The sequence below is a fragment of the Hypanus sabinus genome, chromosome 6 (genome assembly GCF_030144855.1).
Source record: "Hypanus sabinus isolate sHypSab1 chromosome 6, sHypSab1.hap1, whole genome shotgun sequence".
NCBI lineage: Eukaryota > Metazoa > Chordata > Chondrichthyes > Myliobatiformes > Dasyatidae > Hypanus > Hypanus sabinus.
Genome location: NC_082711.1, coordinates 12127968 through 12144439, shown reverse-complemented (window position 1 = coordinate 12144439; position 16472 = coordinate 12127968). Strand labels below are relative to the sequence as shown.

Genomic DNA, 16472 nt, shown 5'->3' with positions numbered 1-16472 from the left:
TTCAAACAGAAGATGCTAATTAAAGGTTAACTATTCAATTCAGTTATGATTTCACGCTAAATATATCAGTGAAACAAGCCCTCAGGAGGCCTCTGTATTAGAAATGAGGCCTTTTTAACTCTGCTAAATCATCAAGTCAATGCTTGCAGTTAGCACAGGAAGGACTTGTAACAGAAGAATACAGGCTTAATTGTACATTTAATCAATCCCTTCTCTCTCCTGTGAATTCACTGGCTCGTTGTCCTACTGAACTCTCCAGTTGAACTTCATTACTCATGTTCTATTCTGTCATCTACCCTAGCCTTGATCACTGGCCACCTCTGCTGTGAACACTTCTACCCTACATGCTCATTCTTCCCCTCCCTTGTACCCCTTCAGCCCCTGCACAGAGCAAGGTGCCACTCTGTGTCTCTAATGACCGTACAGTTATACTTTCAGTTGTCCAGGCTTTGAGCTGGAGATACATTGGCCTAGACAGGACATCAGAACATGGGCACCTGCAAAATACTTAATCTGTTCAGTTGGTAAGTTGGTTTAGTATTGGTTTACTTTTTGAAGAATGAGGGGAAAATTTCATTAAAATCATTGAAAGGCCTGGATGGAGCCGGCATGGAGAGGATGTTTCCTGTACTGGAGGAGTCTAGGAACAGAGGGTACAGCTTCAGAAATCAAGCCATGATGGAATGGCAGAGCAGACTAAAAAGGCCAAACAGCCTAATTCTGCTCCTATGTCTTATGTCGATACTGAGGGAGATTCTCACTGAACCAGCATCTTGGTACAATGGCTTCAAATTCATTTATTTATCATCAGTACATTGAAACTTAGAGTGAAATGCATCATTTTCATTAACAGCCAACACAAGCCAAAGATATGCTGGGATTGCTACATAGCATGCTCACAATCTTCAGCAGAACAACACAAGCAGCAACAACAATATCAAAACAGGTCCCTTTCCCATCCTTCCCACTCAAACACACACTCACACACAGCCAGGCCTCCAACCCCAGGAGAGATCATCTTCAAGCCTCTCACTCCCAGTCCTTGGCCCCAGACTCTCAGCAGAAGCCTCAACAGGAAGGTTGAGAATAACATTCAGTGAATCTCTTACCTGCGTACTCTTGTTGTTGTACTCGATCACTAGGTCCTGTTCAAACACCAGTTTTGGTTCCTTCTCTGTGCACATAATCTCCCGGAAACTCAGCAACTCCCAGGAAGAGCAGAATGCTACAGTGACCTACAAACCAAGAACCTTTAACTGAGTGTACTACAGATCAGGGAGGAGGCTATCTATAATCCACACCAGGACTACCAGACTCAAAAATAGTTACTTTCCCCACACTAAGGTTGATCAACACCTGCACCCACGAACATACCTCTCCACACCCCCAACCACCACTACTTTATCATTTCCTGTCAGTCACCTTATGTACAGACACTCCTGTGCCTAGTGACACTTTATGGAAATACAGTCTATGTATATAAGCTATCTTATGTATTTATTGTTTTATCATCATTACTATTATTATCATTTTGTGCTGCATCGGATCTGAAGTAACAATTATTTTGTCCTCCTTTACACTTGTGTATAGGAAATGACATTAAACAATCTTTTTTCTTGAATCCTGAATCCAAATATCTTTTTTTAATGTTGTTAATTTACTGCCTCAACAACTTTCTCTGGCATCTCGTTCCATTTACTGACCACCCTCTGCTTCTGATTAAATCTCTCCCCTCTTATCTCAAATCCATGCCCCCAAGTTCTTGACTCCCCAACCCCGGGAAAATGTCTATGTGTATTGACCCTATCTACAGTCTCATAACTGTCTATACCTCTGTAAGAACTCCCCTCATTCTCCTCCACCACCCTGCTCATCCTCTGTGGTGTCTGTGCACAACTATATATCAATTAAATAAAAGCACACACAATGAAGATGTCTTTAAATTGTGTATTCACACTGCAGCAAGAGAGGAAGATAACAATCTGCATGTGTAGACAGACAACAGATCAATATGTAATGCTAAAGGGGGCTGTTATTGGTCTAAAAGAAATAGATCCATACATTACACTTCCTCCCCCTTTAGGTTAATGCAACACAAAACTGTATATGTACAAAACATTCAATTTCCCTTTCATAAACTCATATTCCAAATAAACATGCTTTCATAATAAAAGTCCATAACTAACTTCACAGTTCTAAAGATTCAGTCTTTTGGGCGGTGCTCTGTTTCTTTCAAGATAGCACCTCAGGACCTGTGGAGCAGCATCAGGTTTGGTAGATAAAATTCTCCTCACACCTCTGGAGGGGCATTGGGTTTGGCGGGTATCTTGTCTAAGACAATGTATTTGGTGTCATGATGATCATGTCATGATGACATGATCATCACTGAAAAGTAAGTTCGGTGGCTGTAATGTGTCCATCTCTTTGGATGCAGTCGACTCAGGTGTGTTTCTCAGTTGAGCAGGCTGTATTTGTCTACATGTCTGATCTCCAACATCCGCTGTGCACATCAGTGGTCCAGGTCTTGTAGCTATCCTACCGTGTGTCCATTTGTCTTCTCGGTAATTGCGTGCTAGGACTTCCTGTCAAATCTTGAAGCTCCTTGTTGCTTCACTTGGCAACTGGCTGAACTGTTTATTTTGCACTTCCCTCCATAGATCTGGTTTCAGGAGGTCCAGGTGAGATCTCAGGTTCCTGTTCATGAACAGAATTGCAGGTTTTTGATTTGTCTTCACACAAAAAGAGTTCTAATACACAAAAAGGAAGTTGTCCACATTGTGCTGAGAGAAATGTCCTCCTTGTCCATTGCTTTAATGGACTTCTAGAAGGTTTGGCTAAACCTTTCAGCTAACCCTTTCATTGCTGGGTGGTGAGATGACTTGAAATGTCTGATGCCATTTTCCTTCATGAGCAGTCAGAATTCTTCTGACGTGTATTGTGGCTCATTGTCACTCAATTTGTTCTGGTAAGCCATTTCTGGTAAAGACAGTCCTCAGACCAGAGACAGTCTGCTGAGGTAGTTGACTTCATTGGTATAGCCTCCAGCCACTTTGAATGAGTACCCACAGCAATCAGGAACATGGCATCCGTGAATGGCCCAGCAAAGTCAATATGTACTCTTTGTCATGGTGACGATGGCCATTCCCATGGGTGTAACAGTGTCTGTGGGGGTGCATTTTGAACTTTTTTGCATCCTGAACAGCTTTTGGTTAAGTCTTCGATCTGTTCTATCCAGTCCTGGCCACCACACATAGCTCCAGGCCAGATGCTTCATCTTGACTGTACCCAGGTGTTCTTGCAGATTCTCTAATACTCTGGTGCACAGTATAGAGGGAACCACAACACGAGATCCACACGTCAACGTTCTTTGACATACCAACAGTTGGTCTCATCTCACTGAGATCTTTAGATGTGAGCTAGCCATCCTTGCGTGGTGATTTTGACAATGCCGGGTCATTCCTTGTTTCTCTTCATATTTCAGAATTTGTTACCGGCAACTGGTCCACCAATATGGTGTAGAGCACTTCTGCTAGGTCACATGATGAAGACTTTTCTTCTTCAGTTGCCAATAGTGGATGACAAAACAAGCCATCAGAAGAACAATGCCCAAGAAGAATAACTTGGGCTGCCTTAATGACTATCGCCCGGTAACACTCACATCGACAGTGATGAAATGCTTTGAGAGGTTGGTCATGACTAGACTGAACTCCTGCCTCAGCAAGGACCTGGACCCATTGCAATTTGCCTATTGCCACAATAGGTCAACGGCAGATGCAATCTCAATGGCTCTTGACATGGCTTTAGACCACCTGGACAACACAAAAACCTATTGTCAGGATGCTGTTCATTGACTTTAGCTCAGCATTTAATACCATCATTCCCACAATTCTGATTGAGAAGTTGCAGAACCTGGTACCTCCCTCTGCAATTGGATCCTCGACTTCCTAATGGAAGACCACAATCTGTGCAGATTGGTGATAATATATCCTCCTCACTGATGATCCACACTGGTGCACCTCAGGGGTGTGTGCTTAGCCCACTGCTCTACTCACTGTGTGGCTAGGCATAGCTTAAATATCATCTATAAATTTGCTGATGATACAACCATTGTTGGTAGAATCTCAGGTGATGACGAGAGGAGTGAGATATGCCAACTAGTGGAGTGGTTCCACAGCAACAACCTGGCACTTAACGTCAGTAAGACAAAAGGGCTGATTGTGAACTTCAGGAAGGGTAAGACGAAGGAACACATACCAGTCCTCATAGAGGGATCAAAACTGGAGAGAGTGAGCAGCTTCAAGTTCCTGGGTGCCAAGGTCTCTGAGGACCTAACCCGGTCCCAGCATATCGATGTAGTTATAAAGAAGGCAAGAAAGCAGCTGTACTTTATTAGGAGTTTGAAGAGATTTGGTATGTCAACAAATACACTCAAAAACTTATATAGATGTACCGTGGAGAGCATTCTGACAGGCTGCATCACTGTCTGGTATGGAGGGGCTACTGCACAGGACCAAAAGAAGATGCAGAAGGTTGTAAATCTAGTCAGCTCCATCTTGGGTACTAGCCTACAAAGTACCCAGGGCATTTTCAGAGCGCGGTGTCTCAGGAAGGCAGCATCCATTATTAAGGACCTCCAACACCCAGGGCATGCCCTTTTCTCACTGTTACCATCAGGTAGGAGGTACAGAAGCCTGAAAACACACAGTGATTCAGGAACAGCTTCTTCCCCTCTCCCATCTGATTTCTAAATGGACTTTGAATCTTTGGATACCACCTCACTTTTTAAAAAAATACAGTATTTCTGTTTTTGCATGTTTTTTAAAATCTATTCAATATACATAATTGATTTACTTGTTTATTTATTATTATTGTTTTCTCTGCTAGATTATGTGTTGCATTGAACTGCTGCTGCTAAGTTAACAAATTTTACGTCACATGCTGGTGATAAAAAACCTGATTCTGATTACCGTTGCTGTGTTGTTTGGTACCCTTGAACTCCACTTTATAAGAGTGGGTTCCTAGTAATAGTGCCCAACATTGTAACCGGGTAGCAGTCATCACTGGACTTCCCTTCCTGGGATTGAAAATGGACACAGAGGCTGGTGATCAGTCACTAGCATAAACTTCTGTCTGCAGACGTAGCGGTGGAACTTCTTTATACCTCATACTAGACGAAGTGCCTATTGGTTGATCCGACATTCTGTGCTTGTCAGTGATCTTGAAGCAAATGCAATTGGGTGTTCAGATCTATTTTTCATAATGTGTGACAAAACAGCTCCAATGCTATAAGGGGATACATCACACGCCAGTCTGATGGTCATAATGGGTGAGCAGTTCATCGGAAGTTATTAGTCTCTGTTTCTTTGAATACTCTGTCACATCTTTCTGACCATTCCCACTTTGCTCCTGTCTGTAACAGTGCGTTCAATGGATGCGGCACTGTAGCAATGCTTGGGAGAAACCAGTGGTAGTAGTTTACTAGGCCCAATTATGACCTGTATTGTGACACATCTTCCGGTTTGGATGCCTGTAAAACGGCTTCAGTCTTCTCTTGTGACTTACATAATGTCCACAATATGAGATCTCATTCCTGAAAAACCCTTGTTTCTCTCTCTTTGCGTGTAGACCATACTCACTCAGCCTGGTAAGCACTTTACCAAGCTTCCGGAGGTGCTCGTCATCATTTTTGCCAGTCACAATGATGTCATTGGGTAACACTGTGTTCCCTGGATATCTTGGAGCACTTGGCTCATTGCTCTTTGCCAAATTGCTGGAGCTGATGTGACGGCAAAGACGAGGTGATTATACTGGAACAGTCCCTTCTGAATGTTGATTGTGAGGAATTTCCTGCTTCTCTCCCGAATCTCTATTTATAGATAAGCTTGTGACAGGTCAATCTTTGAAAACCTGTCAAAGATATAAAAATGTCTTCTATTTGTGGCAGGGGATACTGTACAGTACGCAGGACTGGGTCAATGCTCACCTTGAAATCCCCTCATATGCGAATGGCTCTGGCCTTCCCTTTCTTGATCATCTGGACAATGGGTGTGACCCAATCGCTCCACTTAACCTTAGAGAGAATTCACTATGCCCCTAAGCTAGGATGTAGTGCATTAGGCACTGGACATGCTTCATGGAATCCTGGTGTTGCTGTTTCATCCAGTTCAATTCTGGCCTTCATGCCTTTGAGTTTACCAATCCCCTTCTCAAACACCTCATTAGCAGAGACTGTGCCAGTCTCTGGTTAGTGCTACCATTTAGACTGCCATTGTCTGTTGATGTTGCAGTGCGAGCCTTGATTGAGTGCCAGTCTAGTTGGATTTTTCTCAACCATTTGCATCTGAAAAGTGCTGGCCTTTTCAATACACAAAGCTCTAACTGTTGTGTTTGGCCTCCATAGGTCACCTTCACTTTGCCTTTGGGAGACACTTTTTTTGCCTGTGAGGTCTTCTCTAATGGTATCTTAGAAAACAGTCTGTTGTAGTCAGCCCCTGGAATCATGGACAAAACTGAGAGGAGGCTATCTATCATCCACACTCCAGCTCCATTTTCAGTTTTACACTAGACACATCTATTGAGATCCATATTATATTGTGATCTGCTTTCAGTAAGACTATGCTGTTTTATAAAAGTTTGCTTTACGCCACCTCGCTTTTACGAAAGACCTACATCAGTACCCGTTTTCACTAACCAAAAGAAATCCAAAGAGGATTTTTGCTTTTACGAAAAAAAAATGCAGCTGCTTTAAGCTTGTATTAAAGCATTGTATTAACCCTGAGAAAGACGACCATGACTGTGAAGCCTTCTGTGGGCAGATGTGTGCGCATGTGTGTATGTGCCAATTTTTTTCTACAAACCGGTTTTGGCTAAACCTTCCCGATTCTGGTAAGTGAAACTACACTATACATACATTATTTCTACTTTATATAGGCCGTGTATTTATCATATCATTCCTGCTTTTACTACACGTTTGTGTTATTTTAGGTTTTATGTATTATTTGGTATGATTTGGTAGGTTATTTTTTGGATCTGGGAACACACAAAAATATTTCCCATATAAATTAATGGTAATTGCTTCTTCGCTTTACGCCATTTCAGCTTACGAAAGGTTTCATAGGACCACTGTACTTTCGGATAGCGGGGGAAACCTGTATTCAAAATGTAGCCTTACTAATGTCTACTTTGCAACATGTCATCCCAACTTCTCTACTCAGTACTGACTGATGAAGGCCAGTTTTCCAAAATCCTTCTCAATTTGAAATGCAACCACTGCCTAATGAAAGAAGCTAACACAGGCTCAGGCCATCCAAAGCACTTTGCAGCGGGGTCCTAGGCTGGAGCCCTGCACCACTATGGCTTTGAGGTTCACTGCCACACTGAACGATGTTTTCAGTCCCTCACAGTGTACGTACTCCAGGAGATAAAGCACTGAGACACTACAAATTCACAGTAATAAGTAAAATAGACCACCCAGGCTTCTTCATCTGCTGTGTGCTGACCACCCATTTACACTGTTCTGCACCACCCCCAGCTTTAAAATTCTCCCCACATTCTCATCTGCCCCGTCAGATTCTCCCACTCTAGGGGCCATTCACAGCAGCCAATTGATTCACTTGTCTTTGGGATGAGGGAGGAAACCAGAGAATGGGGGGGGGGGGGCATGGAGGAGACTGACCATGTGATCACAGGGAGAATGCGCAAATTCCCGCCTGGTTAGGATTGAACCTGGTCTCCACAGTGACTCTATCCACCCTGCCACCTTACCAACTTCTGTATATGTTTAAAACGTCCATTTCTAATAACTGTAAAACCTGCTCTAACATTGTCTTCCCTTCAGTAAGTTATCTGAAGAGAGGAGACAGTGGTCCATTTTAAACAGGGGTAGCACAGTTAGTGTAATACTAATACACTACCAGGATCCGGTTCAGTTCTTGCCATGTGGATTTCCTCCAGGTGCTCTGGTTTCCTCCCATTTTCCAAAGACTTATGGGTTTCGGGTTAGTAAGCTGTGGGCATGCTCTGTTGGTACCATGTGCGGGCTGCCCCCAGCACATCTTCAGTGATGCAAAGCAGAAGTGTTTCCATCCGTTGGTATCACCGTCACAGGGAAACCAAACCAAAGCGTGTCTGCAATGCCGAGCCCGGCTTAGAGGGGCATTTGTACCTGGTGCTTGCTTCCCATTTCAAAGGGAGCGCATTGCACATACGGGACTTACATGCATGTGCTGCCGTGGGTGTAACACCAGAAGCTTTGTGTTCTCCTCCCGGTCACTGCTTGAAGATTTTAGGGTATTTTTGGGGTCCACGTCCAAGACACAGAAGGGTCTTTGCAACAAAAAGTGGAAGCACAGAGGGGTCTCCATGGGGTTTGTCAGCTTCAAGCCGCGTGTCCTCAGGACTTCTCGCTGTATCTGGGTAACAATTTACATTGTTAGTGTGTGCTTCACAGTGACCCCTACAGGACAATACAAGCACAGTGCCAGGTTTGATAGTGACTGCCACTACTAGGGGACTGAGATTACATGGGGTTTGAGATTGCAGGTATCAAAGGCTAAGGACCAGCAGAAAAAATGGGAACACATCTTTACAGAACACAATGTTAGCATGAGGATGTTCTCAGGACTTGAGAACTTGAGTTATAGGGAATGGTTAAATACATTAGGACTTTATTCCCTGGAGCATAGGAAAATGAGGGGAGATTTGATAGAGCTATATAAACTTATGAGGGATATAGATAGGGTGAAGAAAACCAGGCTTTTTCTGCCTAAGTTGGGTGAGGCCAGAAGTGTGAGATCATGGGTTGGAATGAAAGACGAAATACTTAACAGGACCTGAAGAGAATTTCCCTCAGAGAGTGGTGAGAGTGTGAAACGAACTGCCAGCGGAAGTGGTGGATGAAGGGTTTGATTTCAATATTTAAGTTTAGATAGGTACACAGATGGTCTTTTATGTACCAATAGGCCATTCTGTGACTGCATGAACCAATGGTAGATCAACTTCTGCTGAGACCCTAGTTACTTGGGCAAGGTGCACGAGGAGCTCTTCCAACAGGAGATGTGTACACCAGAAAAGACCAGGGTCTTTCGGAAAGGTAGAAAGAAAAGGAGGAAGAACATCAAGAAGTATTTCTTGGCAAATGGTCGGAGTCTGGGGGACACGAGAGAAGTGAGGTATAGCTGGAGGCTAGAAACATGGACGAAGCTTTTAAACCTGAGCAAGAATGCAATGATAGATCAGCAGGCTTGGATCAGGAGGAGAACACAGGACAGAGTGCATTAGCAGCAGAGCCTGAATATATGAATATGGTCATAGAGGCCAATACATTTGGGACCTTTACATAGGAACATAGAAACCTTACAGTACAATACAGGCCCTTCGGCCCACACAGCTGTGTTAAACTACTTAAACTTACCCATAGCCCTCTATTTTTCGAAGCTCCATGTATCCATCCAGGAGTCTCTTAAAAGACCCTATCATTTCTGTCTCTACCACTGTCTCTGGCAGCCCATTCCACATGCTCACCTCTCTGCATAAAAAACCTACTCCTGACATCTCCTCTGTACCTATTTCCAAGCACCTTACAACTGTGCCTTCTTGTGCTAGCCATTTCAGCCCTGGGAAAAATCCTCTGACTATCCACACAATCAACGCCTCTCATCATCTTGTACACCTCTATCAGATCACCTTTTATCCTCCGTCGCTCCAAGGAGAAAAGGCCAAGTTCACTCAACCTATTCTCATAAGGCATGCTCCCCAATCCAGGAAGCATCCTTGTAAATCTGCTCTGCACCTTTTCTATGGCTTCCAAGTCCTTTCCTGTAGTGAGGTGACCAGAATTGAGCATAGTATTCCAAGTGGGGTCTGACTAGGGTCCTATATAGCTGCATCGTTACCTCTTGGTTCTTAAACTCAATCCCACGATTAATGAAGGCCAATGCACCATATGCCTTCTTAACCACAGAATCAACCTGTGTAGCAACTTTGAGTGTCCTATGGACTCGGACCCCAAGATCCTTCTGATCCTCCACACTGACAAGAGTCTTGCTATTAATGCTATGTTCTGCTATCATATTTGACCTACCAAAATGAACCACTTCACACTTATTTGGGTTGAACTCCATCTGCCACTTCTCAGTCCAGTTTTGCACCCTATCAATGTCCTGCTGTAACCTCTGAACAGCCCTCCACACTATCCACAACACCCCCAACCTTTGTCACCAGCAAATTTACTAACCCATCCCTCCACTTCCTCATCCAGGTCATTTATAAAAATCACAAAGAGTAGGGGTCCCAGAACAGATCGCTTACGCACACACTGGTCACCAGCCTCCATGCAGAATATGACCCATCTACAACCACTCTTTGCCTTTCATGGGCAAGCTAGTTCTGGATCCACAAAGCAATGTCTCCTTGGATCCCATGCCTCCTTATTTTCTCAATAAGCCTTGCATGGGGTACCTTACCAAATTCCTTGCTGAAATCCATATACACTACATCAATGGCTCTACCTTCATCAATGTGTTTAGCCACATCCTCAAAAAATTCAATCAGGCTCGTAAGATATGACCTGCCCTTGACAAAGTCATCCTGACTGTTCCTAATCATATTATGCGTCTCCAAATGTTCATAAATCCTGCCTCTCAGGATCTTCTCCATCAACTTACCAACCACTGAGGTAAGACTCACTGGTCTATAATTTCCTGGGCTATCTCTACTCCCTTTCTTGAACAAGGGAACAACATCCGCAACCCTAACAGACATTTAGATGAATATGAGGAAAATGGAAGGATATGGACTTGGTAAAAGCAGAAGGGATCAGTTTAGTCAGCCATTTGATCACTAATTTAATGTTGTGGGCCGGAAGGCCTGTTACTCGGCTGTACTGCTCTATGTTCTGTAAAAAGGAAGGAACACAAGCTCTGCTGTAGTTGAGTTAACTGCATTGGGACCTGAGCTAAGGTGAGGACGTGAACCAAGGTCTTATGCATGATCAAATTCTGCAGGTGCTGGAAATCCAGAGCAACACAGACAAAATGTTGGAGGAACTCAGCAGGTCAGGCAGCATCTGTATAAGGGAACAAGCAGACATTTTGATCTGAGATTTTTTATTAGGATTGGAAAAGAAACCAGAATAAGAAGCTGGGAGGTGAGGAAAGAGTAGAAGCTGGCAGGTGACAGGTGAGGGGAAGAAGTGAGAAGATGGAAGGGGTGAAGGATTGAAGAATGAGGAATCTGATAGCAGAGGAGATGGTTGCCTTACTCGTAATCGATTGCTTGTGGCTGACTGGGAAGTGCATGAGGAACTTTGGATGATAACCCAACTGACCTTAGCTGTGATTTGAAGGTTAAAATGGTCAATGTTACGTCAGGTTGAGTTTATTGTCATATGAACAAGGATGGTGAAGTAGAGTTACAATAGAAAAATGGCTTGCAGCAGTGTCTCAGGCATATAGGTTCTAGTACATAAAACAGTGAAGAAATAAAAAGCTAATAAAGCAAGACAAATAGTGCAAATTAAAGTGTAATTAGAAACAAGTCCTTGGTAGCGTAAGAGCTGGTCCATAGTTTTCCATTCTTGAAGTAGAGTTAGAGCTGGGGTGGTCAGTCCAAGAACCTGATGGTTGAAGGGAAGTAGCTGTTCTTGAACTCGGCGGTGTGGGACTTCAGTCTTCTGTACCTCCTGCTTGTGGTAAGCCATGTATACCTGTCCAGACAAGCCCCTCTGATGACTGCTTCTGTGGCTCCTTCCACAGACTCCTGTATAAAGGTGATTGGGAGACTGCTCCTCCCTCAGTCTTCAACATGGTCATGCCTGTTTTTGCTGTTAATAAAAGCCTTATCCACTCTGCTTCTAGTCTCCTAGAGTTATTGATAGCGCATCACTGCCCGATGGTAGCTGAGAGAAGACGGTATGGTGAAGATGGTGGAGATTGTTGATGATAAATAAAAGTAGCAGAAGTTCTCTGTCCTACCATGGAACGGGAGCTCAACAAGGAATGAATGCCTCTGACTCATGGGAGAGGAGAATATTTAGACCCAGGTTTAATTTTCACTATTGTCTGTAAGCAGACTGTATGTTCTTTCTGTACTTGCCCGAGTTTCCTCCAGGTGCTCCTATTCCAAAGACGTATGGGTTAACAGGTTAATTGGTCACATGAGTGTAATTGGACAGCATGGCCTCAATTGGGCCAGAAGAGCCTGTTACTGTGCTGTATAAAATAGATAAAATAAAAGGAAGCCTGACCCAAAATCTTAAATTATTGTTGGACATCTCCTCACCTTTCCATTCAGACCATCAGGAATCAAATCACTTGCTGCCGCATAAAACATAAGGTTATCGTCATCATCGTCATCAATCTCCACTGTTAGCCTGGGCAGAAAATGTTCATGAGCACAAGAAATGTCCTTGAGTGTTCTGCAATAATTTCTCAGTTCATTGAACATAAAGTAATACAGCACAGGAATTAGTCCTTTAGCCCACGATGTCTGCGTCAAACACAGTGTTGAATTAAACTAAATCATTTCTGCCTTTGATATACAAGTCCTTTCATTTCCAGCATGTCGGTGGGTCTATTTAACAGCCTCTGTTGAATGTCACTGTTATATTTGCGTCCATTACCACCCCTCACCCACAACTCTGTTAAAAAAAAACTTGCCCCACCATCTCCTTTAAAATGTTACTCTGAATTCTTCCAACATTTTGTGCTTGTTGCTCCTTCTTACCTAAATGCATGTCTTCTGATATTTGACATTTCTGTCATGGGAAAAAGACCATCTATTCTTCTCATAATGTTTTCTATCTGTCAGGTTCTATAATTCTATCAAGTCAACCCACTCTTCCTGTCTGTCAGTATTTCTTAGCTTTCGGGTACTCCTCCGCCCCAAATACAATTTCTTGCTGTACCCCTAGTGATAAAGGGACCCTTTTCTTTATAACATCTGCAGAGTTTATTCTCCAACATTAAGTCATGGTGTCACAGCACAACACAGAAACAGGCCCTTTGGCCCATCTAGTCCGTGCCAAACTGTTATTCCCACACCTGGACCATAGCCCTCCATACCCCTCCCATCCATATACCTATTCAAACTTCTCTTAAAGGTTGCAATCAAACCCACATCCACCACTTCTGCTAGCAGTCAAAGACAAATTTCAGCACATTGATCATACGAAGTCGGCTAACCATTGAGAGGAAGGGATTTAGTGAATGTCAGACATGATTTCACTGGAAAAATGCAGATACTGAAGTGGGGAGAGACATAGAACATAGAAATCTACAGCACATTACAGGCCCTTCGGCCCACAATATTGTGCCGACCCACGTAACCTACTCTAGAAACTGCCTAGAATTTCCCTAGCGCATAGTCCTCTACTTTTCTAAGCTCCATGTACTTATCTAAGAGTCTCTTAAAAGACATTATTGCATTGCCTCCATCACTGTCGTGAGCAGTGCATTCCACGCACACACCATTCTCTGTGTGAAAATCGTACCCCTGACATCTCCTCTGTACCTATTTCCAAGCACCTTAAAACTATGCCATTTCAGCCCTGGGAAAAAGCCTCTGCTTATCCACACAATCAATGCCTCTCATCATCTTATACAACTATATCTGGTCACCTCTCCTTCTCTGTCACTCCAAGGAGAAAAGACCAAGTTCACTCAACCCATTCTCATAAGTCACACTCTGCAATCCTTGTAAATTTCTTCTGCACTCTCTCTATATAGTATCCACATCCATCCTGTAGTAAGGTGTCCAGAACTGAACACAGTACTCCAAGTGGGGTCTGACCATGGTCTTATGTAGCTGTAACATTACCTCACAGCTCTTGAACTCAATCCCATGGTTGATGAAGGCCAACACACCATACACCTTCTTAACAACACTGTTAACCTGCGTAGCAGCTTTGAGTGTCCTGTGGACATGGACCCCAAGATCTCTCTGATCCTCCACACTGCCAACAGTCATACCATTAATATTATATTCTGCTAAAGTTAATAGGGGAAAGGTTCCATGTGGACTACAAAGATCCTTAGCCTGATTGAATTTATTGATCTCAAAAGGGCATGGAGGTAGAAAATGCACTTCAGTTTTACCTAGAACATTGAATGGTACTATAGATTACACATCTTTTAGCCTGTTCCAAGATCAACCTAACCATTCCCTTCTGGATACACATCCACTTTTCTATCATCCGTGTGCCTATCTAAGGGTTGCTTAAACGTCCCTAATGTATCTGTCTCTAACACCAGCCCTGGCAGAGTGTTCACTCTGAACAGAAAAACATAAAAAACAGGAGCAGGAGTCGGCCATCTGGCCCATCAAGTCTGCTCCACCATTCAGTAAGATCATGGCTGATCTGGCCATGGACTCATCTCCACCTACCTGCCTTTTCCCCATAACCCTTAATTCTCCTACTATGCAAAAATCTATCCAACCTTGTCTTAAATATATTTACTGAGGTAGCCTCCACTGCTTCATTGGGCAGAGAATTCCACAGATTCACCTCCCTCTGGGAAAAAGCAGTTCCAACCTAAATCTAACCCCTTGAATCTTGAGGCTATGTCCCCTAGTTCTAGCCTCACTTACCAGTGGAAACAACTTTCCAGCCTCTATCTTATCTATCCCTTTCAGAATTTTATACGTTTCTATAAGATCTCCTGTCATTTTTCTGAATTCCAGCAGGTACCGTCCCAGATGATTCAATCTCTCCTCATCTAACCCCCTCATCTCTGGAATTAACCTGGTGAATCTCCTCTGCACCTCCTCCAGAGCCAGAATATCCTTCCTCAGGTAAGGAGACCAGAACTGCATGCAGTACTCCAGGTGTGGCTTCACCAGTACCCTGTATAGTTGCAGCATAACCTCCCTGCTCTTGAATTCAATCCCTCTAACAATGAAGGCCAACATTCCATTTGCCTTCTTGATAGCCTGTTGCACCTGCAAACCAGCCTTTTGTGATTCATATTCAAGCTCTCCCAAGACCCTCTGCACAGCAGCATGCTGCAATATTTTACCATTTAAATAATCATCTCCCCTTTCATTTTTCCTTCCAAAGTGGATGACCTCACATTTACCAACATTGTACTCCATCTGCCAGACCCCTGTCCACTCACTTAACCTATCTATATCTCTCTGCAGATTCTCCGTATCTTCTGCACAATTTGCATTTCCACTCAATTTAGTACCATCAGCAAACTTATATACACTGCACTCGGTCCCCTCTTCCAGATCGTTAACGTATATTGTGAACAATTGCAGGGCCAACACCGATCCCTGTAATTACCAACCAGAGTAACACCCATGTATCCCAACTGTCTGCTTTCTATTAGTTAACCAATCCTCTATCTATGATAATACATCACCTCCAACTTCTATGCATCCTTATGGATAAGTCTTTTATGCGGCACTCTATCGAATGCCTTCTGGAAATCCACCTGTTCCCCTCTATCCACTGCACTTGTTATATCCTCAAAGAACCCCAGTAAGTTTGTCAAACAGGATCTGCCTTTGCAGAATCCATGCCTCATCTGCCTGATGGATCTCCGAGTAAAAAAAAACCTACCTCTGACATCCCCACTATACTTTCCTCCAAAAACCTTAAAATTATGCCCCCTTGTATTAGGCATTTTATTGTTTTAGTTTGGCATAAGATAGTGTTATAGTTTGCAATTGTTTTCTGTGTCCTTGAGGGGAAAGTAAAAGATTTGGCAGGATTCCTGCTCTTTACCATTAACCTGTGATCTCAGCTGTGTGAGAAATGGGACAAGAAATGAGCTCTGGTGTGAAACAGTCAGTATCAGCCATGATGCCAATCTAAATTAATCCCTTCTGCCTACACATGGCATGCATTGCACCATTCCCTGCCTGTTCATGTGCCCATTGGTGTAGATATGGTGGGCCGGAGGGCCTGTTCCTGTGCTGTAGTCTGCTCTTGTATCTTCCTTCATCACTTCCTCTGGCAGCACATTCCACCAACTAATACTCTGTGTTGGAAAAAAACTTGCTACGTAAATCTTTACACTTCCCCCTTTTAACTTAAACTACACCCTCTTGTATTTGGGGAAAAGACTCCACATTCAGTGGTGCTTCCTGTACCTTATAAGTGGCCAATAAGTGTATGTTCGGGGTCTTCTGCTGCTGTAGCCCATCTACTTCAAGGTTCAACATGCTGTGCTCTTCTGCACACCACTGTTGTGACACATGGTTATTGAGTTATTGTCACCTTCCTGTCAGCTTGAAGCAATCCAGCCATTCTCCTCTGACATCTCTCATTAACAAGACATCTTCATCCACAGAAGTGCTGCTCATTGGATGTTTTTTGTTCTCAAACCATTCTCTATAAACTCTAGAGACTGTTATGTGTGAAAATCCCAGGAGATCAGCAGTTTCTGAGATACTCAAACCACCCCATCTGGCACCAACAATCATTCCACGATCAGAGTCACTTAGATCACATTTCTTCCCTATCCTGA

General features: G+C 43.4%; 1 protein-coding gene across 7 annotated transcripts in view; it reads right to left on the bottom strand.

The window, feature by feature from the left end:
• Positions 1–16472, bottom strand: part of dlec1 (DLEC1 cilia and flagella associated protein) — a 209625-nt gene that overhangs the window by 12548 nt on the left and 180605 nt on the right. For 6 of the 7 annotated variants that reach the window (XM_059971719.1, XM_059971722.1, XM_059971718.1 and 3 more), the window contains 3 exons: positions 12280–12370; positions 8217–8411; positions 1110–1235 (listed from right to left, as the gene is read on the bottom strand). In XM_059971719.1, coding sequence (XP_059827702.1) covers positions 1110–1235; positions 8217–8411; positions 12280–12370 — 412 coding nt within the window. Of the gene's footprint in view, positions 1–1109; positions 1236–1933; positions 3810–8216; positions 8412–12279; positions 12371–16472 lie in introns of those variants that run through there. The other variant, XM_059971724.1, reaches the window with a different exon arrangement.